General features: G+C 51.8%; 1 protein-coding gene and 1 long non-coding RNA gene across 3 annotated transcripts; both read left to right on the plus strand.

The window, feature by feature from the left end:
* The first annotated feature begins 285 nt into the window (after window positions 1–285).
* On the plus strand, window positions 286–987 carry LOC134472392 (uncharacterized). The gene is made up of 2 exons (XR_010042197.1): window positions 286–497; window positions 804–987. It is a non-coding gene; the product is annotated as an uncharacterized LOC134472392 (long non-coding RNA).
* A 4,002-nt stretch (window positions 988–4,989) lies between these two features.
* Hus1 (HUS1 checkpoint clamp component) lies at window positions 4,990–14,530 on the plus strand. Of its 2 annotated transcripts, none has more exons than XM_003465777.5 (8): window positions 4,990–5,125; window positions 5,581–5,708; window positions 5,797–5,973; window positions 7,513–7,620; window positions 9,381–9,455; window positions 11,182–11,281; window positions 12,033–12,152; window positions 12,593–14,530. In XM_003465777.5, the coding sequence occupies exons 1-8, from the start codon at window positions 5,074–5,076 to the stop codon at window positions 12,679–12,681; spliced, it is 849 nt and encodes a 282-aa protein (XP_003465825.1). In that variant the 5' UTR covers window positions 4,990–5,073; the 3' UTR covers window positions 12,682–14,530. The 2 variants fall into 2 exon arrangements, with proteins under 2 accessions (XP_003465825.1, XP_013003662.1); XM_013148208.3 differs by lacking the exon at window positions 4,990–5,125 and adding an exon at window positions 5,132–5,338.
* Window positions 14,531–18,693: the final 4,163 nt, after the last annotated feature.

An 18,693-nucleotide genomic window follows, 5' to 3' on the forward strand; every position in this document is an offset into this window, starting at 1 on the left:
CGGCAGACCCGCCGGCGAGGCCACGGTCTCCGGCCCCAGGAGTCACAAAGGCGTGGCCGCCTTGGGTCGCACGGCTCACTTCGGGGGCCCCAGCGGGACGACCCTTACCCGCCCGCCGCCACTGAAGATGACAGACACGTAGCACCTCCGCGGACAAAGACCCACCGGAACCGGAAACCGGCATTTTCCTACAGCCCGCCTATTCCTCCGTCCCATTGGTTCTTTCCACATGGACGTCATTGTGCACGCCCACCCTTCTATCTCATTGGCTCTTTTCTCGGAGGCGTAAGTGTGCAGGCGCAGCGAGCCGGTTGTCTTAGTAGCTCCGGAGGGGGCGTCTTGGAACCCTTGCTAGGCTCAGTGTTAGGCGTTCCTATTTTGTTTCAGTCGCCTTAGGTTCCTCAGCACCTCATCGATCTCATCTCACGCTGTTCACGTTGACAGCAAAAGCTCCCTCCGGCCCTTTGCAGCTTCGTTGTCCAATAGCGGCGTACTAGGTCAATCCCCACTGATGATGGATTTGCTGCTAAAGTTGCTGGTTCCTGCGGTCCGGCTTAAGTCTAGCTTGGGTCGTGTGCCGCCTTACTATACCTGCTCACTGCATGTGTATAATGCTGTTGGTCACAACGAGACTAATAAACGACAGAATTGTGAGACCGACCTAATTCACAATCGTCTACCGTGGCCATCCACTGTCCATCGGGGAAGATAGCAGGAATGGAACCCGTCGTCTGCATGTGGTTGGATGGGTCCTGGGGCATGCTGTCCGGTATTATATATGGTTTGTAACCTGTTCCTTTCAGGTACTGTTCTGCCCTGCTCCCTGACCACCATGAACTAAGCAGCTTTGCCAAGCCCTTCTGCCATGATGATGTCTCTGCCTTGGAGCCAGCCAATCATGGACTGAAACCATTAGCAAATTAGACCTCTGTTGTAAACTGTGAGCGTTGGGTGTTGTCTCAGCAATAAAAAATGCTATACATAAAATTGGTACCAGGAGTAGTATCACTACTGTAACCATTCTTGACTATGTGGTTTAGAAGCCTTTGGAACTGGTTTGCAGAAGGAATTTTGGAAGATTCCAAGATACAAGAGAAACCTTAGAGTGCTACAAACAGCAACTTAATGAGGGATTCCAGAAAAACTCAGAAGACCAGAATGCTAATAGGAATGTGGTCAGTACAAGCCAGACTCAGTAGATTTCAGATGGGAACCAGAGACTGCACTGGCAGTTAAATTAGAGGCCATATGTGTTATATTCTGAGGAAAAAAAATTCCCATAGCCTGCTTATATCTTGAGATTTTGGGGGAGGCTGTGATTCAGATTGGTGGAAAAATTAATCTGGCAGTGGATGTTTCAAGACAGTATAGCAGGCTGTAGGATGGTATTACTGGCTAGTTTTTGTGAGAGTGTAATGAGTATTAGGAATAAAATGCAGAGCAGGAAAATGTGAAAAACTTAGTTTTAGGCCCACAAGGAACAATGCAAAGTTGAAGCCAAAGGAGTTGTGACCACTAAAGTGATTAGCATGACTAAAAAAAGAAAAAAAAGTATTTTGTACGACCAGAGAGATGCCTTGAGGGCATCTCAGGAATCAGCAACACACACCCATTGCAGGCTCAAGGGTATAAAAGTATCAAATACAAAAGTGCCAGCATTTCATCTGAGAAGAGCATATCTGCCATACCTGTTTGAGAAGGGCTTTCTAATGAATCATAACCCCAGGATGCATTTCACAGTATTCAGCCATCCAGGTACTCAGAGGCCACTGCAGCCATAATCCAAGAGGACCCAGCTACCAGTCCCACTGACAAGACCATGGCATTGTCTATGTGATGCTGGTTTTATGAGCATGCAAACTACAAGAGTTGTGGAGGCAGGGAGGCTTCCACTCAGATTTCAAAGGAAGACCAGGTAAGGAGCCTCTGAGAGGGCAGTGAAGCTGTGGGAACAAATTCCAAAGTTCAGTGAAGCTCCCAGTAAGTCAGAGGTGCCAGGAACATGGAATGTCAGCAAGAGAATGCTACAGATCACAAATGAAGCTAGCACTAGAGAGAGACAGTGTGTATGAGGCCACAGGGTTGGGACTGACCAAGCCCTTTGGAACTCTCATCTCACTACCCTGTGCCTGACGTGCCAAATATGGAGCTACAGAACTTAACTATTTGCTCCACTGCATTTTATTCTTAATTTGTATATGCATACCACAGGTTTTTAACTCATTCTGTTGATAGACACATAGGATTCCATATCTTAGCTATTGGAAGTAGAGATGTATACACATGAGAATGCAGACATCTCTTCAGTATACTGGTTTCAGTTCCTTTGGGTGTATACTTAGCAGTGGGATTGCTGAATCATATGATACTTTTATTTTCAATCTTATGAGGAATGTCTATACTATTAGCTATAATGACTTCTGATTTACACAACTCAATATCACAAGAAAAAAGACTGATTTTTAAAATGTGCATGAGACCTAAATACTCAAAAAATAAGCCATAAATTGGGGCAAAGCATTGGAAAAGATCTGATAGTGGATTTACAATATATAAATAACAGTATTCATGATTAGAAAACAACTCCATTAAAAATACACAGCAAAAAAATTTTGCATGCCTTACAAAAAACCTATACAGATGGCAAATAAGCATGTGAATAGATCCAACATCACAAATAATGAGGGATTTGCAGGCTAATAAACAATACTAATACAAACCTATTAGAATGACTAAAATCCAACAACACAAAAGCAAATGCTGACAGGAATGTGGAGCAACAGAACTTCTGTTCCCTGTTAGTGGAAATGAAAATGGTACAGCTGGGCAGTTTCTTTTTTTTTTTTTTTTTTTTTTTTGTCTTTTTCCTTTTTATCGGTACCAGGGATCGAACTCACGACTGCCGGCTTGCAAGGCAGGCGCTTATGCCGCTGAGCTAAATCCCCAGCCCCAGCTGGGCAGTTTCTTAACAAAGCTACACACAGTTCTCCATGCTACCCATCTACTGTGCACTTTAGAATTTATGCCCACACAGAAACTTTTACATAAATGGCGAGAGAACTTTTACTCATAGTTGCCAGGATGTAGCCAGGATTTAGCTTAGTGGCATAAGTACCTGCCTGCAAAGCACAAGGTCCTGAGTTCAATGCCTGGTACAAAAAATAAATTTCTGGGGGCTGGGGATTTAGCTCAGCGGCATAAGCGCCTGTATTGCAAGCAGGCAGTCGTGAGTTTGATCCCTGGTACCGATAAAAAGGAAAAAGACCAAAAATAAATAAAATAAATTTCCAGGATATACAGGCAAATGATGTCCTCCAGTAGATGAATAAACAAATACTCAAGACAATAAAATATTCCATGCTAAAAAAAAAAGACTGTCGAGCCATAAAAAGGCATGAAAGAACAATTAAATTCTTTTTTTTTTTTTTTTTTTTTTTTTTTTGGTACTGGGGATTGAACTCATGATCTTGCACTTGCCAGGAAGGTGTTTATGCTGCTGAGCTAAATCCCTGCCCATAAATTCATATTTCTAACTGAAAGTAGCTGGTCTGAAAAAAACTGTTGCCAGGCATGGTGGAACACAACTGTAATCCCAGCTCTCAGGAATTTAAGGCAGGAGGATTGCTGCAAGTTCAAGGCCAGCCTGAACTACATAGCAAGACCCTATCTCAAAAAAATTAAAATAATGCGAGGTGATAGTGAGATGTCTGTACTTTCCCCCCTACTCCTGGTTTAATCGAGGTTTAATCCACAGAGGAGCTGACAGAGATGTTTGGGTGCAAAGTTAGAGTAAGTTGACATGTGAAGAGGGCAAGGAGTTCTGACCCCTTTATTTCATGTCCCAGAACATAAACAGAGAAACATGGCTCCTATGCGCCCTTCCTGTGCAACGTTTGATAGGAGCTGAGCTGTGTCCTCCAAGTCACCTGTTGAAGTCGCAATCCTAGCTCCTCAGAATGGGACTGTATCAGGAGGCAGGGTCTTCAAGGAGATGATTAAAGTGAGGCCAGTAGCACAGGCCCTACTCCACTACACTGGGGGCCTGATTGTTCTTTTTGGTAAAGGAAACTGGATACAGATGTGCCAGAGAGGCCGTTAGACCAGGGTTCAGGGAGAAGACAGCCACCTGCCTGCCCGGTAAAACTGAGCTGGTGTTCTTCCTCCAGGATTAAGAGAAAATACACTTCTCTGGTTGAAGCCACACAGCCTGTGAGTGCTTTGTTATTGCAAATCTGGTAAAGCTCATATTAAGACAAAGTTGCAGCCAGATGATCAGAGTGCTTCAAGCCCCTTGTCTTTAATGACTAATCAATAACATGTTCAAAATTTAAAACAATGTTCTGAGCCTTAATCAAACTTCTGAGGTACCAGTACCCTTTTATCATCAGGCTGATGGTGGTATAGAGCTATTTCACTTTAAGGAAATATATTTAAGTCATACTATTGACTGTATAAATTGATTTTTTAATAAAAGATTGATTTCATTGGGATTTTTAAAACGAGTGTGATCGCACACTCTGGTCATCCCAGCATTGAGAGGATGAGGCAGTGGACAAACCTGAGACTAACAGAGACCCAATCTCAAAATAAAACCGTAACAAGGGCTTGGGATGCTGCTCAGTGCGAAGGTTCTGGGTTCAATCCTTAGTGCGAAAAAGGAAAAGAAAAAAAAATGAACGAAAGCAAAACCCAGAACTTGAAGAGGTGTCAAAAAGTACTTGGGGGCTGGAGGTTTAGCTCAGCGGCATAAGCGCCTGCCTTGGAAGCAGGCAGTCGTGAGTCCGATCCCCGGTACCGATAAAAAGGAAAAAGACAAAAAAAAAAAAAAAAAAGTAATTTGTAAAGGTTCTGAACTTGAACCTCCGGCCCACACCCGGGGGTGCAGGCTCCATCACGGTCCAGAGGAGCTGGGAGGGGGACTTGTGTCCGCGGACCCCGGCCCGGAACCCCTAGCTGGCCCTACTGTGGCTCCGGGACCGGAACCTGTGGGCGCGCCGCCGCGTTTCCGGCCGGGACGCTCAGGGACGGACCGAGGCGGCCCGCGGTAGACGCGCCCCCGGGGCCGGCACCGACATGAAGTTCCGCGCCAAGATCGTGGACGCGGCCTGTCTGAACCACTTCACGCGTGAGCTGGGGTCGCCGGCCGGAGCGGGAGCACCGCGAGGAGACCCCGCGGGGCGGGTCTCGGGCGAAGGTGGCGGCGGCGCCACGGGCGGACCTGAGGCTCCGTGAGGGCCCCGCGGTCCTCACCCTGCCCCGGAGACGCCGTGTTCCGGCTTCCCGCCGGGCTGTGCCTCCGGGCTCCGATCCCTGTGCCGCAGCACCCATAGTTTGTGCTGTACGTGTGACAGCCTCACCCCAGTTGCTAGTTCTTCTCCGAGCCTCAGTTTCCCGGTTGGGCGCTCCCCGTGGGAGAATGGCCCGACTCGCGGGGTCGAAGCCTCCCCATCCTCCCCATGGGCGACCGCTGCTTTCCCACTGGGAAGTTGCACCTGCTTGACTAATGTGTTCTAGGTGACGGTGATATCTGGGACGCCTGCCATTCCCGCTGGTGACTCCCGGCCTTATTCCCTGCCCTAGGAGTCAGTAACATGATCGCCAAGCTGGCCAGAACCTGCACCCTGCGCATCAGCCCGGAGAAGCTGAACTTCATCCTCTGGGACCGGCAGCCCAGCGGTGGGGCCAGCACGTGGTGTGAGCTGGAGCAAGTGAGCCAGCCCCTCACCCCCATCCCCAGCCTCGGGCATCACCAGTGCCCCAGAAAGGCCACACAAGCCCTTCTCTTCCAACCCCTAGGAGAACTTTTTCAGTGAATTCCAAATGGAGGGTGTGTCTGCAGAAAACAATGTGATTTATTTAGAACTAACATCAGAAAATCTATCTCGAGCTTTGAAGACTGCCCAGAATGCCAGAACCTTGAAAATCAAGCTGACTAATAAACACTTTCCCTGCTTGACGGTCTCTATAGAGCTGGTGAGTAGGAGGAACAGGGTTTCTGAATGTTTCTACAAGTCCTGGCCTCAAAGAACCATCAAGAGTTCTACTCCTGGCTTTTAAACAGTTTTGTTGATAGCTCATTATTTTGTTAAAGACCTGATGGGTGACTCCTCATTTTCTGTTAAGAGTCAGTTTCTCCTCTTCATGATCATACAGCATTCAACTAGGATGCTGCCTTTTCCAAAGGGTAAAACTTCCAGTGTCAGAAATTTTTTTAATGGTATTGTTATCCCAGGTAGAAATCATGGTTTTTATCCATTTCCACTTTTGATGTGCTTTCCTCAAAACTCTGCTGCTGGGATGCCTTTAAATTGCCAGTCATGTTTCAGTAACATGACTGTCTTAACATGTTACTGCCAGATGAGCTTAGCACACAGCTCCCGTCAGATCTCTCTCTCTCTCTCTCTCTCTCTCTCTCTCTCTCTCTCACGCACACGCACATGATGAAGTTCATATTTCTTAGTGCGTTGAGCAGAACCTTTCACATATGGCCCAACCCATCTGGAAGCCAAATCGTAAGGTACTACCCTGAATGGTCTTCTCTGGTTATGCCCAGTTCTTTCCAAACTCCCAGACAATGTCAAGTCTTCCCCAGGGTGTCTGTCTTTTAAGCCAAAGCTCCTCCTTTACAAATTGCTCAGTGTCAGTACTGGCCCCTCCCAAAAGCTGCTGTCCTTACCTCTCCCCTGCCTTCTACTTTATACACACTTCACACATCTGTGGGCAAGCACTGTTTATGGTTTCAAATGAATTTCTCAACTTTGTAATTTCTGTGTAACTCCGTAGAGAATCTGTTCTTAGAGCTAACTTAGAACTAATTCACTGTCACAATATGAACCTGGAGTTTCTTTACTTTCTTAAGGCAAAGTAGTTAACACACACTTTCTGTGTAAAAGGGCCAGAGGCTTTGGGCTGTGGGGCTGAAAGGAGCCCCTGAAAATAGATGAGAATGGTTTATTCTTCTAGCCGTGTAGGGACCGCCACACACCAAGTGTCCTGTCACTAAAAGAGTGGCTTCTGGTTGCTGTGACAGAGAAAGTCGGCTTCTTCCCATCTCCTGGCTTCCAGACATCCTCAGGGCCATCTGCCTCTCTCATTTTGTTATCATCTGCACGGTCACCCACCCCAGGAGACTTCCCCTGACTTCCCAGTCCAAAGACCTGGTCACAACATGTTTTGTCAAGGCTCTAATGAGTATCACATGCATTTTGTTTAATTTTCCTTACTGGCCCCTCCGTCCCTCAGAGTCCTGGGGACTTTTGTTGCACAGCGCCCTCTATGGCTGTGACACACAGCTAGCTGTGTGGTCCTGCACAGCCTGAACTGATGCCACTGGCACATCAGCTGTGTGCAGAGCTCAGAGCCCAGAGCAGACGCCCTGAATGAATTTGGATAAATGAATGAAGGTCGTTCCATTTAGACTTAATATCTCACCTTGTTTGTCCTCGGGGTTTTAGTTTTATTTTTGCTGTTAATGAGGACAGCATGAAACATTTACCTGTCTTTTTTTGGCAGCTGTCTGTGTCAAACAGTAGTCGCATTGTGACCCACGATATCCCCATAAAGGTCATTCCTCGAAAACTATGGAAGGACTTACAGGAGCCCTCAGTCCCGGATGCCGACGTGAGTGACACTTGCCAGCCTGCCCTTCGTCACCCTGAAGAGCGGTTTCGGCTCCTATAAGGTTTCTCATGGTCTTGTAGTATATTTTATTCAGAAGCTGCATGAGGCCTGCCTGCTAAGAAAGCGATACACAGTTTTAAAGCATACTGAAAGGAAAGCAAACTGTGAAGCACACGGTAGAAATACTGCATTCTTTATGTGTAAGAGAGAGAATGTCTTGCTCAAAAGCAGCTGCTGAGCAGATCAAAACTGAAGTAGCACTGGACATCGGGCGTGTTTGTGACTTGGCCAGTGGCATCAGTTCAGGCTGCACAGGCCCACACAGCTAGTGCGTGTATCACAGCCATAGGGGGCGCTGTGCGACCTAAGCCGGGTGGACACTCCCCTGAGGGGGACCCCAGGGCCACTGAAAAGGAGGAGGGTACCAGGGAGTACTTTGGCTGTTGCTCAGAATTTAAGAAAACACTAAATGTACACTGGGTAGAATGTGGGCTGGACATTCATTAGAAGACATCTGTGGGGGCGATTAAAAATACAGTATTTGTAAAAAAATTTATTTCAGTGACTTGCCATGAATTCCCCTCAGAATATTTCCCTACTTGCTTCAGAAGCATCCCATCGTTCTTGCCACCTTCTTTCCTTCCTTTCTTTCTTTTTTTGTGTTTTTGAGACAGGATCTCACTGTGCAGTTCAGGCTGGCCTTGAGCTCATTTTGTAGCCCAGGCTTGGGCTACAAACCAACCATCCCCCTGCCTCAGCCCCACAAGTGCAGAGATTCCAGGTGTGCACCTCCACGCCTGTCTTCTTGCACTTTCTGAAGCAGCTCTGACGGCCTCTTTCCAGGGCATGATCACCAGTGTGGTGAGTGCTGCTGCCGAGTGCTGTCCCGCGGAGGTTGGCTCATGAGAACACAACGCTGTGTCCTTGTCCACTGGATCTGTCACCATGATGTGACTTCTGGCTCCTCCCCAAAGTCAGAATGACCATGAAAGGGGAAACATTTGAAATTGATTTAGGACACTGAGGCAGCCAAAGATACTCAGGAACAGGGAACTTCCATGCCCGGTGAGGTGATGTATGTCTGTAATGCCAGCTCCTAAGAGGCTGAGGCAGGAGGATCAACACAAGTTCAGAGCCAGCCTGGGCTACACAGCGAAACCCTATCTCAGAAAACAAACACAAAACAGTCAGAGGACTTCCAGACCTGCTTCTGAAAGTGGCAAGAACGACAGGAAAAGTGTGTTGCCAGCCAGGGAGAGGACTTTGAGAGGGATTCATAGCAGTGTATTACAGTCATTTTTTAAACTTTAAATACACACTGTTTCCATCGCATCCTGTCTAGAGACTGGGAAGGCCAGCGTCTTGGGAGCACTAGGAGTAATACAGGGTTAGGAGAGGGATGGTGACTCCCCCTGTGTTTGCACGGAGCAGGGAGAAGGTCCTTGGGTGAGTGTCCCCATGAGGGGCGTCCTGCTGGGCCAGGTTTAACCCCCTCCCCCCTGCTCCGTGGAGCCCTTTGCAGCATCCCAGGGCTGCCATGTGGAGCACCTGAGCCATGCACAGCCCTCGGGGTGTGGTCACCAGGGTAACAGGTGTGTCACTGGGGGTCAGTCCTTCACCTGCTCGGCTGCCTATGAGATCGCCTTCCTCTCAGGGCTGCATGGACCTCGAGTGGGACAGTTAGGAGTTGTACGTCGGAGGCCTCCCGCCTGTGTGCCAGCCTTCTCTCACTCTGCTGCTCTTTCCTATTGGTCCTGCAGGTTTCTATTTATTTACCAGTCCTGAAGACCATGAAGAGTGTCTTGGAGAAAATGAAAAACATCAGCAATCACCTTGTAAGTCATGACTTCCGGGAGGAGCGCTGGGGCTCCGTGGCTGTGGCGCCCTTTGGTTTGGATCTGAAGCGCCTCGTGCTGTGTCCCCAAGCCATAGTGTGGCCTGAGTGTCCCCACTTCCCCCAACGAAGGCCAGTGGGTTTCCTGGCCCACCCATGGGTACATGGTGAGTCTGGAGGCTCCCCCCATCTGGGAGCCCAGGACAAAGGTCCCCACGTCACAGCGAGTCCCACCGGCTCTCCTCAGCTTCTGGCACTTTGAGTCTCCTCAAAGTGTTAGGTGTGTGGTCTCCTGCTATTGTGCTTCACACTCTGCCACCCTGCACAGCAGTGTCCTCACTCACACCTGAGCTCACCCCAGATTCTCCCTTACTCGCCCCTCTTGAGAGGCTCAGTGCCATCCCTGCCCCAGGCCTCCCCACAGTGTCTGTCACCCAGAGCCTCGGCCTGTTCTTGGCCATTATGGGTTGTCCACTGGACAGCACTGGGTTACCGTCCTGTCCACCCCAGTCCATCCCACCCTTCCAGAGAGCTGCAGGGCCTGGGGCTCCTGACTACCTGCCAGAAAGGGGGGCCTGTCCGTTCTTCTCTGTCTGCGCCCAGGCTACTCAGAAGGTGGCATCTGGAAGTAGCTTCAAGGGATCTGTAACTCAGAGGTTTTGGAGCTCGGTTCTGGGCTCCCCTTCCTTGGGGCAGTGCTAGCTTCGGAGCAGGGCCGATGCTGGCCTTGTGGTCTCATTTGGATCTGAGCTCCTGCACCCCAAGTGTGTGCGTCTGCACCGACAGTGGCATTGTGTCAGCAGTTGGCCTGCTGCCTGTGAGCCCCGGGGACTTCCAGGGCTTAGGGGTCTTGACCAGCATCTCACTGGAGGATCCACTTGGTTGTGCTTGGAGTCTGAGGATCGGAGTGGGAAGGTGGCCATTTGCTCAGATGCTGGGAATCGGGGAGAGCACGGGGGCCTGCGTGAGGCTAGAACCGCTGTGGGTTGCTTTGCATAAATACCTACTTGTGAGCCACTGAATAACTTCCAGAGTCATTGCTTTTTACAAACAGTAGGAGTTTTTCAGATCATGCATGCACAGTTGCTTGAAGGCTATGACCCTGAGTCCAAGTCTGCTCTCCCGAGCCCACAGGAGCGGCCCAGCCCTCCCCGGCAGCTGTGTGCAGTTTGGTTTACTCCGGTAGTTTAGTTTAGAAAATGCAACGCTTTTTTCCTGGGTTAATCAAAGGGAGAAAACCTGTTTAAAATGGGTGCTTTTCATTCAGAGAGTTAACTAGCCTATGTGATGAGTGAGTTTGGGGGCTGTTTAATATCAAAAGCTCAGGAATAGAAACTTGCCCAAGTATATAAAAGAAAATATTCTGTTTTGCTTTGGAGAAAGACGCAGAGTTCCCAGTGGTGAGGATCGAGCCTGAGGATGGAAAACTGGCTTCCTGAGCGTGACACCCCAGGCAGGCGCCTGCAGCATCGGATACCCTTCTGGCCCACTTACGGGTCACCTGTGCTCCGGCGGCCATGGGCACATGGGCTTGTGATCCTGCGGGGCTCTCGCAGCGACCTCTGGGGCCATCCTGGAACTGTAGGGACACTGCACAGTGCCAGCCCCCAGGACAGCAGGAGTAAGGGGGAGGGCAGGAGAGGGGAGCAGCCGCAGCCCTCCAGGAACAGACCAGGGTCTTTCCTTTCATTCCTTTTCCCTGTTTTGAGAGACTGTTGGTTCCACAGGTTATTGAAGCTAACCTAAACGGAGAGCTGAACTTGAAAGTAGAAACCGAGTTAGTCTGCGTCACAACTCACTTCAGAGATCTCGGGAACCCCCCACTGGGTGAGTTTCCTCGTGTCTGATCCACTCTGGACAGTGGCCTGCCTGACGTGGAGTGGTGCTTTGGTGGGGGTGTTGGCACCAGCTCTGAGGGGCTGCAGGGCTCCCTGCTCTTCCGCTGCACTCGGATCACCCTGCGTCACCTGAGCCCTCACCCAGCCTCGGGTGTCCCTGCTCCTCCAAAAGGTTTGCTTCTCACCCTGAGCAGTCACAGAGGTGGCCCAGGGCCTCTGTCTCCTTCTCTTGTGTCCTCAGAGGCCTCTCACTGTCTCCTCCTCCTCTGTCCTCTGTGGTCCCACAGTGAGAGTGGCAGGACGGGCTGGGACTCGTGTGCACGCAGTGATAGAGACAGTGGAGGAGGAGGTGACGCCCGAATGCCAAGTGTGCACAGGGCACAGGGGGAGGCGCAGGACCTAAGAGAGGCAGCAGTGAGCGACTCGGGATTGTTTGTGATCTGCATGTTCCCACACTGCAAGGCCCTGGCTGCTCTGGGACTGTGGGTTCACCACTGTGGCCCTTAGTGTGTGTGGACATAGACACCAGGGTTATGTTGTGAGGATTAATCAAAGTACGCGGTGATGACTGAGAGGCTGCCACACTGTAGGCCATAGCTCTGCAGCCCGCATGGAAGGACAGTTTGTCTTGAGGAACCCCTCAGGACTCCCAGCTCGTGTCCCCAGATGTAGAAGGCTGTGCATTTCCAGTTTCCTGGTTACACCTAGGGAAGTCACACTGAGCCTGCATGTCCCCCTAGCCTCTGACGACGCCTCTCTGGACAGAGACCCGGCAGAGATGGTGGCAGTGCTTGTGGACATCCGGAAGCTCCTGCCCTTCCTCGCCGGGCAGCAGGTGAACCCCACCAAGGCCTTGTGCAGTGAGTGTCGCCTCTGTCCTGTGTTTCCTGTCTTGGGCCCTTTGGTGCCTCCCAGCCTGACCAGTGGGTGGGTGCCTGCTGGCTGGGGGCGGCTCCTTGCTGACTGCTGAGGTCACAATAGCCCGGGAAGCAGGGCTGGGCTCAAAGGGTGGCTCTGTGGAGGAGAGGACAGGATCAGCAGCTCTGTCCCAGCCCCAGCCCTGCTGAAGGGGAAGTGGAGAGAGGGGCGGTGGCACCAGGACAAGGGGCAGGTCAGCCCCAACCCCAGGAAGGACATACATCCTGGAAATATGGAGCCCACCTTCCAGTCTTCATCCGAGGCCTGGTGGCCAGATGCTGCAGCGTCCTCCTGGGGCAGGGGTGACCTCAGCAGGGGCAGAGGACACAACCAAGTGCCGAGCAGTGTGACACAGGACCTGTAACCACGTCTGCCTCCCCAGATGTCGTGGCCGGCCGGATGGTTCACCTCGATGTGCTCCACGAAGATGTGTCCCTGCAGTGCTTCATCCCTGCACTGGCCTTGGCCTGAGCCTGGCTTTGGTTGGTGCAGGCAGTGGCGGCTCTGTCGCCTCCAGCATTGTCAGCTCCACACGGTGCTCAGTTCATCCTCCGCGGGATGTGAGTGGCATGGTTGGGTCAGCGGATGACTGCAGATTGTCTGTTTTTTACTTTGGTTTGAAGACCTTGAGAAGACTATAGGGTTTGTTTCCTTGGTTTTTGTAGCTGGGCCTCTCAGGTGATGAGCTGCCAGTGCCTTCTCCTGGAGGTAGCAGGGTTGGGACACTGGGTGGGATGGTCCTCCTGCCTGTCCATCCTGGGTGCCCCCTGGGCCCTCCTGCAGCTGGAGTGATTCCCATCTGGACCTCTGTTCCTGGTCCAAGGCTGCATCCTCCTGGTGGCTCCTGCTGTCTCCTGGTGGCTGGCTTTGCTCTTAAATCACCGGGTGTTTTCAGGAGTGGAGCCCAGAGCCTCATGCACACTGGGCCACAGTGGCCCCAAGCCCAGTGGCCCTTCAAACAGAACCCCAGGCTGCAGTCTGGAAGGAGCCTTGCATGTGGGGGACCCCCCTTTCCTGCTGTTTCAGAGCAGCCTCGCAGTGTGGGGACGCTCCCCCTGTTCCTCGAGGGCGCCCCCGTCTCCTGTCCCCTAAAATCAGTGCCAGGAAGTGGGCCACACAGACAGCCTCCTGACACCACGTACAGAGCCTGACCTAGGTTTCAGGGTGATGCTCGGAAGTGTAAGTCAGCACAGACTGTGCTTCCCTGTGAGCTCTCTGCATCATAAAAACCAGTGTATTTAACTCTTCTGGAGTTTGATGTTAGTTTAACTGGATCTCGTATTTTGTTAAAGTAACATTTTGGAATCGCATTTGCCTGGGTCTGATGGCACCGCCCCTAATCCCAGCACTCAGGGGACTGAGGCCCAGAGGCCCTCTGTGAGTTCTAGGCCAGCGTGGCTCCATAGTGAGCACGCATTTAAATGTTGCTCCCCTCCTTGGCTTGACTTCCTAAAACCTGAATCACAGTCCTGCAGTCCTAAAACCTGAGTCACACACAGGATGGAGACATGGCCTGGGCGCCGGTCCAAGGTGGTAACTGGCTCTGCAGGGCCTCGGTGCACCTTGCGCTGGCCCAGCCCTGCTCGTGTCTGTCTGTCTGTCTCTGTCTGCCTGGGCCCTTTGTGAGGTTCCTGCACCTCACAGTGATCACCCTGTGGTTGCAGTGTCATGTCTGCAGCAACCCCAGTCTCCCAGACACCGTCTGAGTGGTTTCACACCTGAGCGTGGGCCGTGTGGCCTCTGTGCCAGCTTGTTTTACTTCCCAGTTTCGCTAGGCCCTGCATTCTCCTTGTTACAGACTTCCCAGTTTCTCGGGTTCCCTCCTCCTTGTTACAGATGATTGTGGTAGGTCACTTTAAACAGATGAGGGAGGCCTTCTGACGCGGTTCCACTGGGGACACACAGGCCCCTAGTGACGCCTCTGGCTTAACACAGTGTTTCATCCTCCTAAGTAGTGCTGGGAAGAGAGTGCTGGCGGGCAGAGCACAGAAGGCTGCAGCCAGTTGTAGCTTGGATGTCGAGGTGTCGAGGTGTTGCTGGGGATACAAACACCCCGATTCACACGGGCATCTCAGCCACCCTGCTGCTGGCTTGTTCCTAGTTCCTCTTTGTATACTGACGTGTTTTCTTTCTTTTTTCTTTTTTTTTGTCTTTTTCCTTTTTATTGGTACTGGGGATCAAACTCACGACTGCCTGCTTACAAGGCAGGCACTTAGGCCGCTGAGCTAAACCTCCAGCCCCCCTGACGTGTTTTCTTACAATTTTGTAACCAACTTTGTAAAAAGTATTTTTACAGGACTCAATAAATATTATTTGAGTATGGTTTGAATATTATTTACACACATTTAGCTGGAAATCTGATTTCTTGGACTCGGACTTTAGGCTTCCCTCTCAGCACATCCTTATCTTCACACATAGAAAATAAAATTTCCCATTTGTGGAGCTGAGGTCACACCAGTTAGGGGCTGAGCTGCTCGGAGGTGGAGGGAGATGGACTGAGCGGCAGGAGGGTTTGTTACTTCCCTCTGTGTTTGGGGGCCAGGGCAGAGCAGGGAGAGGGGGAAGGGGTCAGGTTCCCCAGCCTCTGAGGGGCAAAACCAGTGACCCAATACCACCAAGCCTGTGCCATTGGGGACCCACAGGAAAAGCAGGACCACAGAGAGGCGTGAATGGGACGCGATCATGAATAGGGACTCATCCCATCGACCTCTGCCTTGTGCCCTGCTGCATTAGTTACTGGCCGGGATCCTCAGGATGGGTGGGTCAGTTGTCTTTTCACTTAGGGAGGAGAAAACACCCCAGAGTGAAGGACCAAGGCAAGATTACATTTCCCATTTGTCGAGCTGAGGTCAGGTCTGAGGTCGAACTACGCTTGGGGGCTGGGGCAGCCCAGAGATGGAGTGGGGCCAGTGGCACTCTACCAACTCCCCTTGCCGTGGAGTCTGCACCAGCAGTGAGATTAAAGGACCAAGGAGAGGAAAGCAGGCAAGGTGGGGATGGGCACAGGCCAGGAGGACCCCAGAACTGCTCAGTAACCAAGTTAAAACTGACTGAAAAGCATTCCGGGGCAACGGGGGATGTGCCTGGCGATCTTGACGCCTGCATCTAACTTGACCACAGGATTGGCTGTGTGCTGGTCCTGTCAGTCCCCCTCCCTGGGACAAGGACTCCTTTCTCTTGGTGCCACAACCTTGCCAGTCCAAGTTCCCACTTCCAGTGCCAGGCGTAGTAGCAATGGGTTTTCTCTGACTTGAAAATGGCCCCAGAGGTGTCCCTGAAGTCCCTCCCTCTGCCAGGTACTGCAGGGCACCCAGCACTGCAGTGCAGCTACTGCTCAGCCTCTCCAGGGCTCCCACATTTGGTAGCAAATCCGTACCCTTTAGGACAGGTTTGCCTTCTAGAATACAGCCCTGGAGCATTCTGGGAGAGGACCCCAGTGCTCCTGGGGGAGGGGCTGGTTGGGGGAACTGTGATTGGCTGATGGTCCCCAGACCCAGGGCAGGGGACACTCCCTGAGTGGCCCAGGGGTCTACATGCCCAGTGTGCGTCTCCACTTGCTCATTTACCGGCTGGGACTTGGGTCTGAGCAGATGGGCCCATGGGTGCAAGGGGCCTGAGCCGGGCCTGGAAGGCACTAATGGGAGCCGTGGCCCTGTTCCACTTGATGGGGTCCACACTGGGGATCAGCGCAAAGGGAGGTGAGTTCCACATCCCGCCATTTTCGTCCCCAAAGCATTCCCCAGTGGGTGCTGTGTGCTCGGTGGCCCAAGTGTGGCTGTGGGGTGGGAGCCGAGGTTGGGGGGGTGCAGAACGGAAATCAGTCCAAGACTGTGGCCCCACAGGCATCCAGCCCTCCACCCCCCAAGAGGTGCCCACTTCATGTGCCCAGCTGGCCCCCTTCACAGGGGAGAGACCATGGCTGCCCTGCAAAGAGGCAGCTCTAGGGCTGCTCCAGCTGGGACTCTGCCCTGCCCTTTAATTTGGGGCAAAGCAGTGAAATGATTTCTTCTGCTCCTTTTTTCTGTCATTACAAAGATCAGAGGAGCAGACAGGAGCAGCCGATTGTTCACTGTCTCCTCAGTGGGGGGCCCAGGTAGTGGGTTCTTAACAGGGATGTTGTTAGAGGCCACTTTGCTGATTTCACCCAGCATATGCATACAAAAGGGTTCTTTGTTTATTTGCTTTTTTGGCAGTGGCGGATTGAATCCAGAGCCTTTGCTCTGAGTTACTTCCCCAGCCCTTTGTATTATCTTGAGACCATATCTTGCTAAGTTGCTAAATGGCCCATGCTGGGTTTGAACCTTCGATCTTCCCACCTCAGCTTCCCAGGGTGCTAGGGTTACAGGTGTGCACTGTCAGGCCTGCTGTTCTGAAGTTTTCAGAGCTCAGCACAATTTCCAGCTTGCTGGTCCTGTCCAGGTCTCATGCTGTCCTTTCAGAGGAAGGCAGTGTGATCTGGGCTCTGCATTGGACCAAAGGTAGCATGGACTCAAGGACCCTTACTGAGGAGGTGGGTGGCCTGGCCACTCCTCCCCTAAGGGCTGCCACTGCCCACAGTGCTACCCAGCCCAGCCAAGCCACTGGTCTGCTGTTGCTGGGATGCTGAAGCCCTGGGCCAGGATGCCCAGAGCAGGGCGGGGCAGGTCCCTGGGTGGGAGCACAGGTGTGTTTGCTCACCACCTGCTGTGCCAAGTGGAAGGTGTCAGGTGGCCCAGGAGCTGAGAGGCAGAGCACCACTAAACCCCAGCTTTCACACCCAACAAACACAAGGGCTGGGAGGAAGGGGGGTCAAGCCGAGCACCTCATCTGAGGAGGGGCTGCTCCCCAAGCCTTGCCTACCACTGGTGTCTGGCTGGCCTGCAGCCCAATATGAGTTCACAAACAATTCTAGAGTAGAGAGATTCATCTTTGTGGCAAAACGCTCAATGAAAAAAGTAAATGAAACCAAGTTTCATAGTATCTCCAGTATTTCCATCTACATTAAAGTGCTGAAGCAAAAATTAAAGGAACTAACAAGTACTGGTGGTACCCACCTGTGATCAAGCACTCTGGGAAGCTGAGGCAGGATGGTCCTAAGCTTGCACTCTGCCTTGGCAATTTAGTAATTTAGTAAGACCCAGCCACAACACATTCTTGAGCACTGGAAGCTGACACAGGGTGACTGCCTTAAGTTTGAGGCCAGCCTGGACTGCATGGTGAGACACTGCCTCAAAAAAAAAGACAACAAAAAAAACCAATCTCAAAATAGTAACAGGTAACAGGAGGATGTAATTTAATGCAGAAGCCCCGGATTGATCCCCAAGACTGTCAGGGGAGGGTGGGGGGTCTTAGGATGGAGAGGACTCGGCCCAGCCCCAGCTGCAGAAGCACACAGGAGGAGGCCGGGAAGAGGACCAGACAGCTACCATGGGCCAGCACTGGGTCGCCCTGTGGCCTCTTGTGATGAGGGGCTGGTGTCACAGGAAGCCCCCTCCTGGAAGGCACAAAGGACAAACACAGCTGCTGCCAGGTCCCTGGAGGGGAACTGTCCCACCAAGTGTGGTGTTTTCTCTGTGTGCAGCAGGACCTGAGGATGCCTGTGATTAAATAACAAAGGAATCCCTTCAAAACCCTTCCCTCACTAGGGTTGAGGCTGGCCTCAAATTTACTGTGTAACCCAGCTGGCCTCAAGCTCTTGGCAATTCCCCTGCCTCAGCCTTCTGAGTGCTGGCTTTGTGCAGCAGCTCTGGAGTCCTCTGTCCTGTGTGCCCTTAGCCGTGCTGGCCTGGCTGTGCTGAATGGATGCAAGTGCCAACCTTCTGCGCCCTGAGCCCCGCCTCACTGTCTTGCAGGAGGCTGCTGTGCTGCTGACCGCTGCAACCCACCGGCCTCAGGAGTCTGCAGGGACCCAGCACGGTGAGCAGGTCAGGCGAGCAGGTCAGGCACAGGTGGAGCCGTCCCTCCTGGAAGAACCAGCCCACCCTCTGGGTAAAAGAGAAGGGACCCATGGGGGAGGAGTGCACAGGAGTTTGAAGTCTAGCATGGAGCTCCTATGGGGCGGGCTGCAGCCCCTGGATTTGTTCTTCCAGAGGGTCTGCGCCCTCCCTCCCTGAGCTCCAGGGTCAAGCCTGGAAAAGTCACCCTGGGGTTGCCCCAGGGGGCGCCTTGGGCCAGGAGCGAGCTCTCCCCCTGGCCACAGTGCCTCCCTCCCCAGACTGTTTTGTTTGTTTGCTTTTTCAAAATTTCAAAGCCTGGGGGCAGCCTACTTGACAGTCACTCCACTCCATGGGAGAAGGCAATGAGCTGCCTCTGTGTCCCTTGAACAGCACTCCTGTAATCCCAGCAGTTGGGAGGCTGAGGCAGGAGGATTGCAAGTTTGAGCTCAGTTTAGGCAATATAATGGCTTGGCTAAACCCTGTGTCAAAATTTCAAAACGGATGTTCTTTTATTGACACATTGTATCTATTTATTCTCTCCAATCAAGCTTTATTGGTACCTTTCAGA

Source organism: Cavia porcellus, unplaced genomic scaffold, assembly GCF_034190915.1.
Source record: "Cavia porcellus strain 051 isolate PalLab524CR breed Dunkin Hartley unplaced genomic scaffold, mCavPor4.1 scaffold_23, whole genome shotgun sequence".
Classification (NCBI taxonomy): Eukaryota; Metazoa; Chordata; class Mammalia; order Rodentia; family Caviidae; genus Cavia; species Cavia porcellus.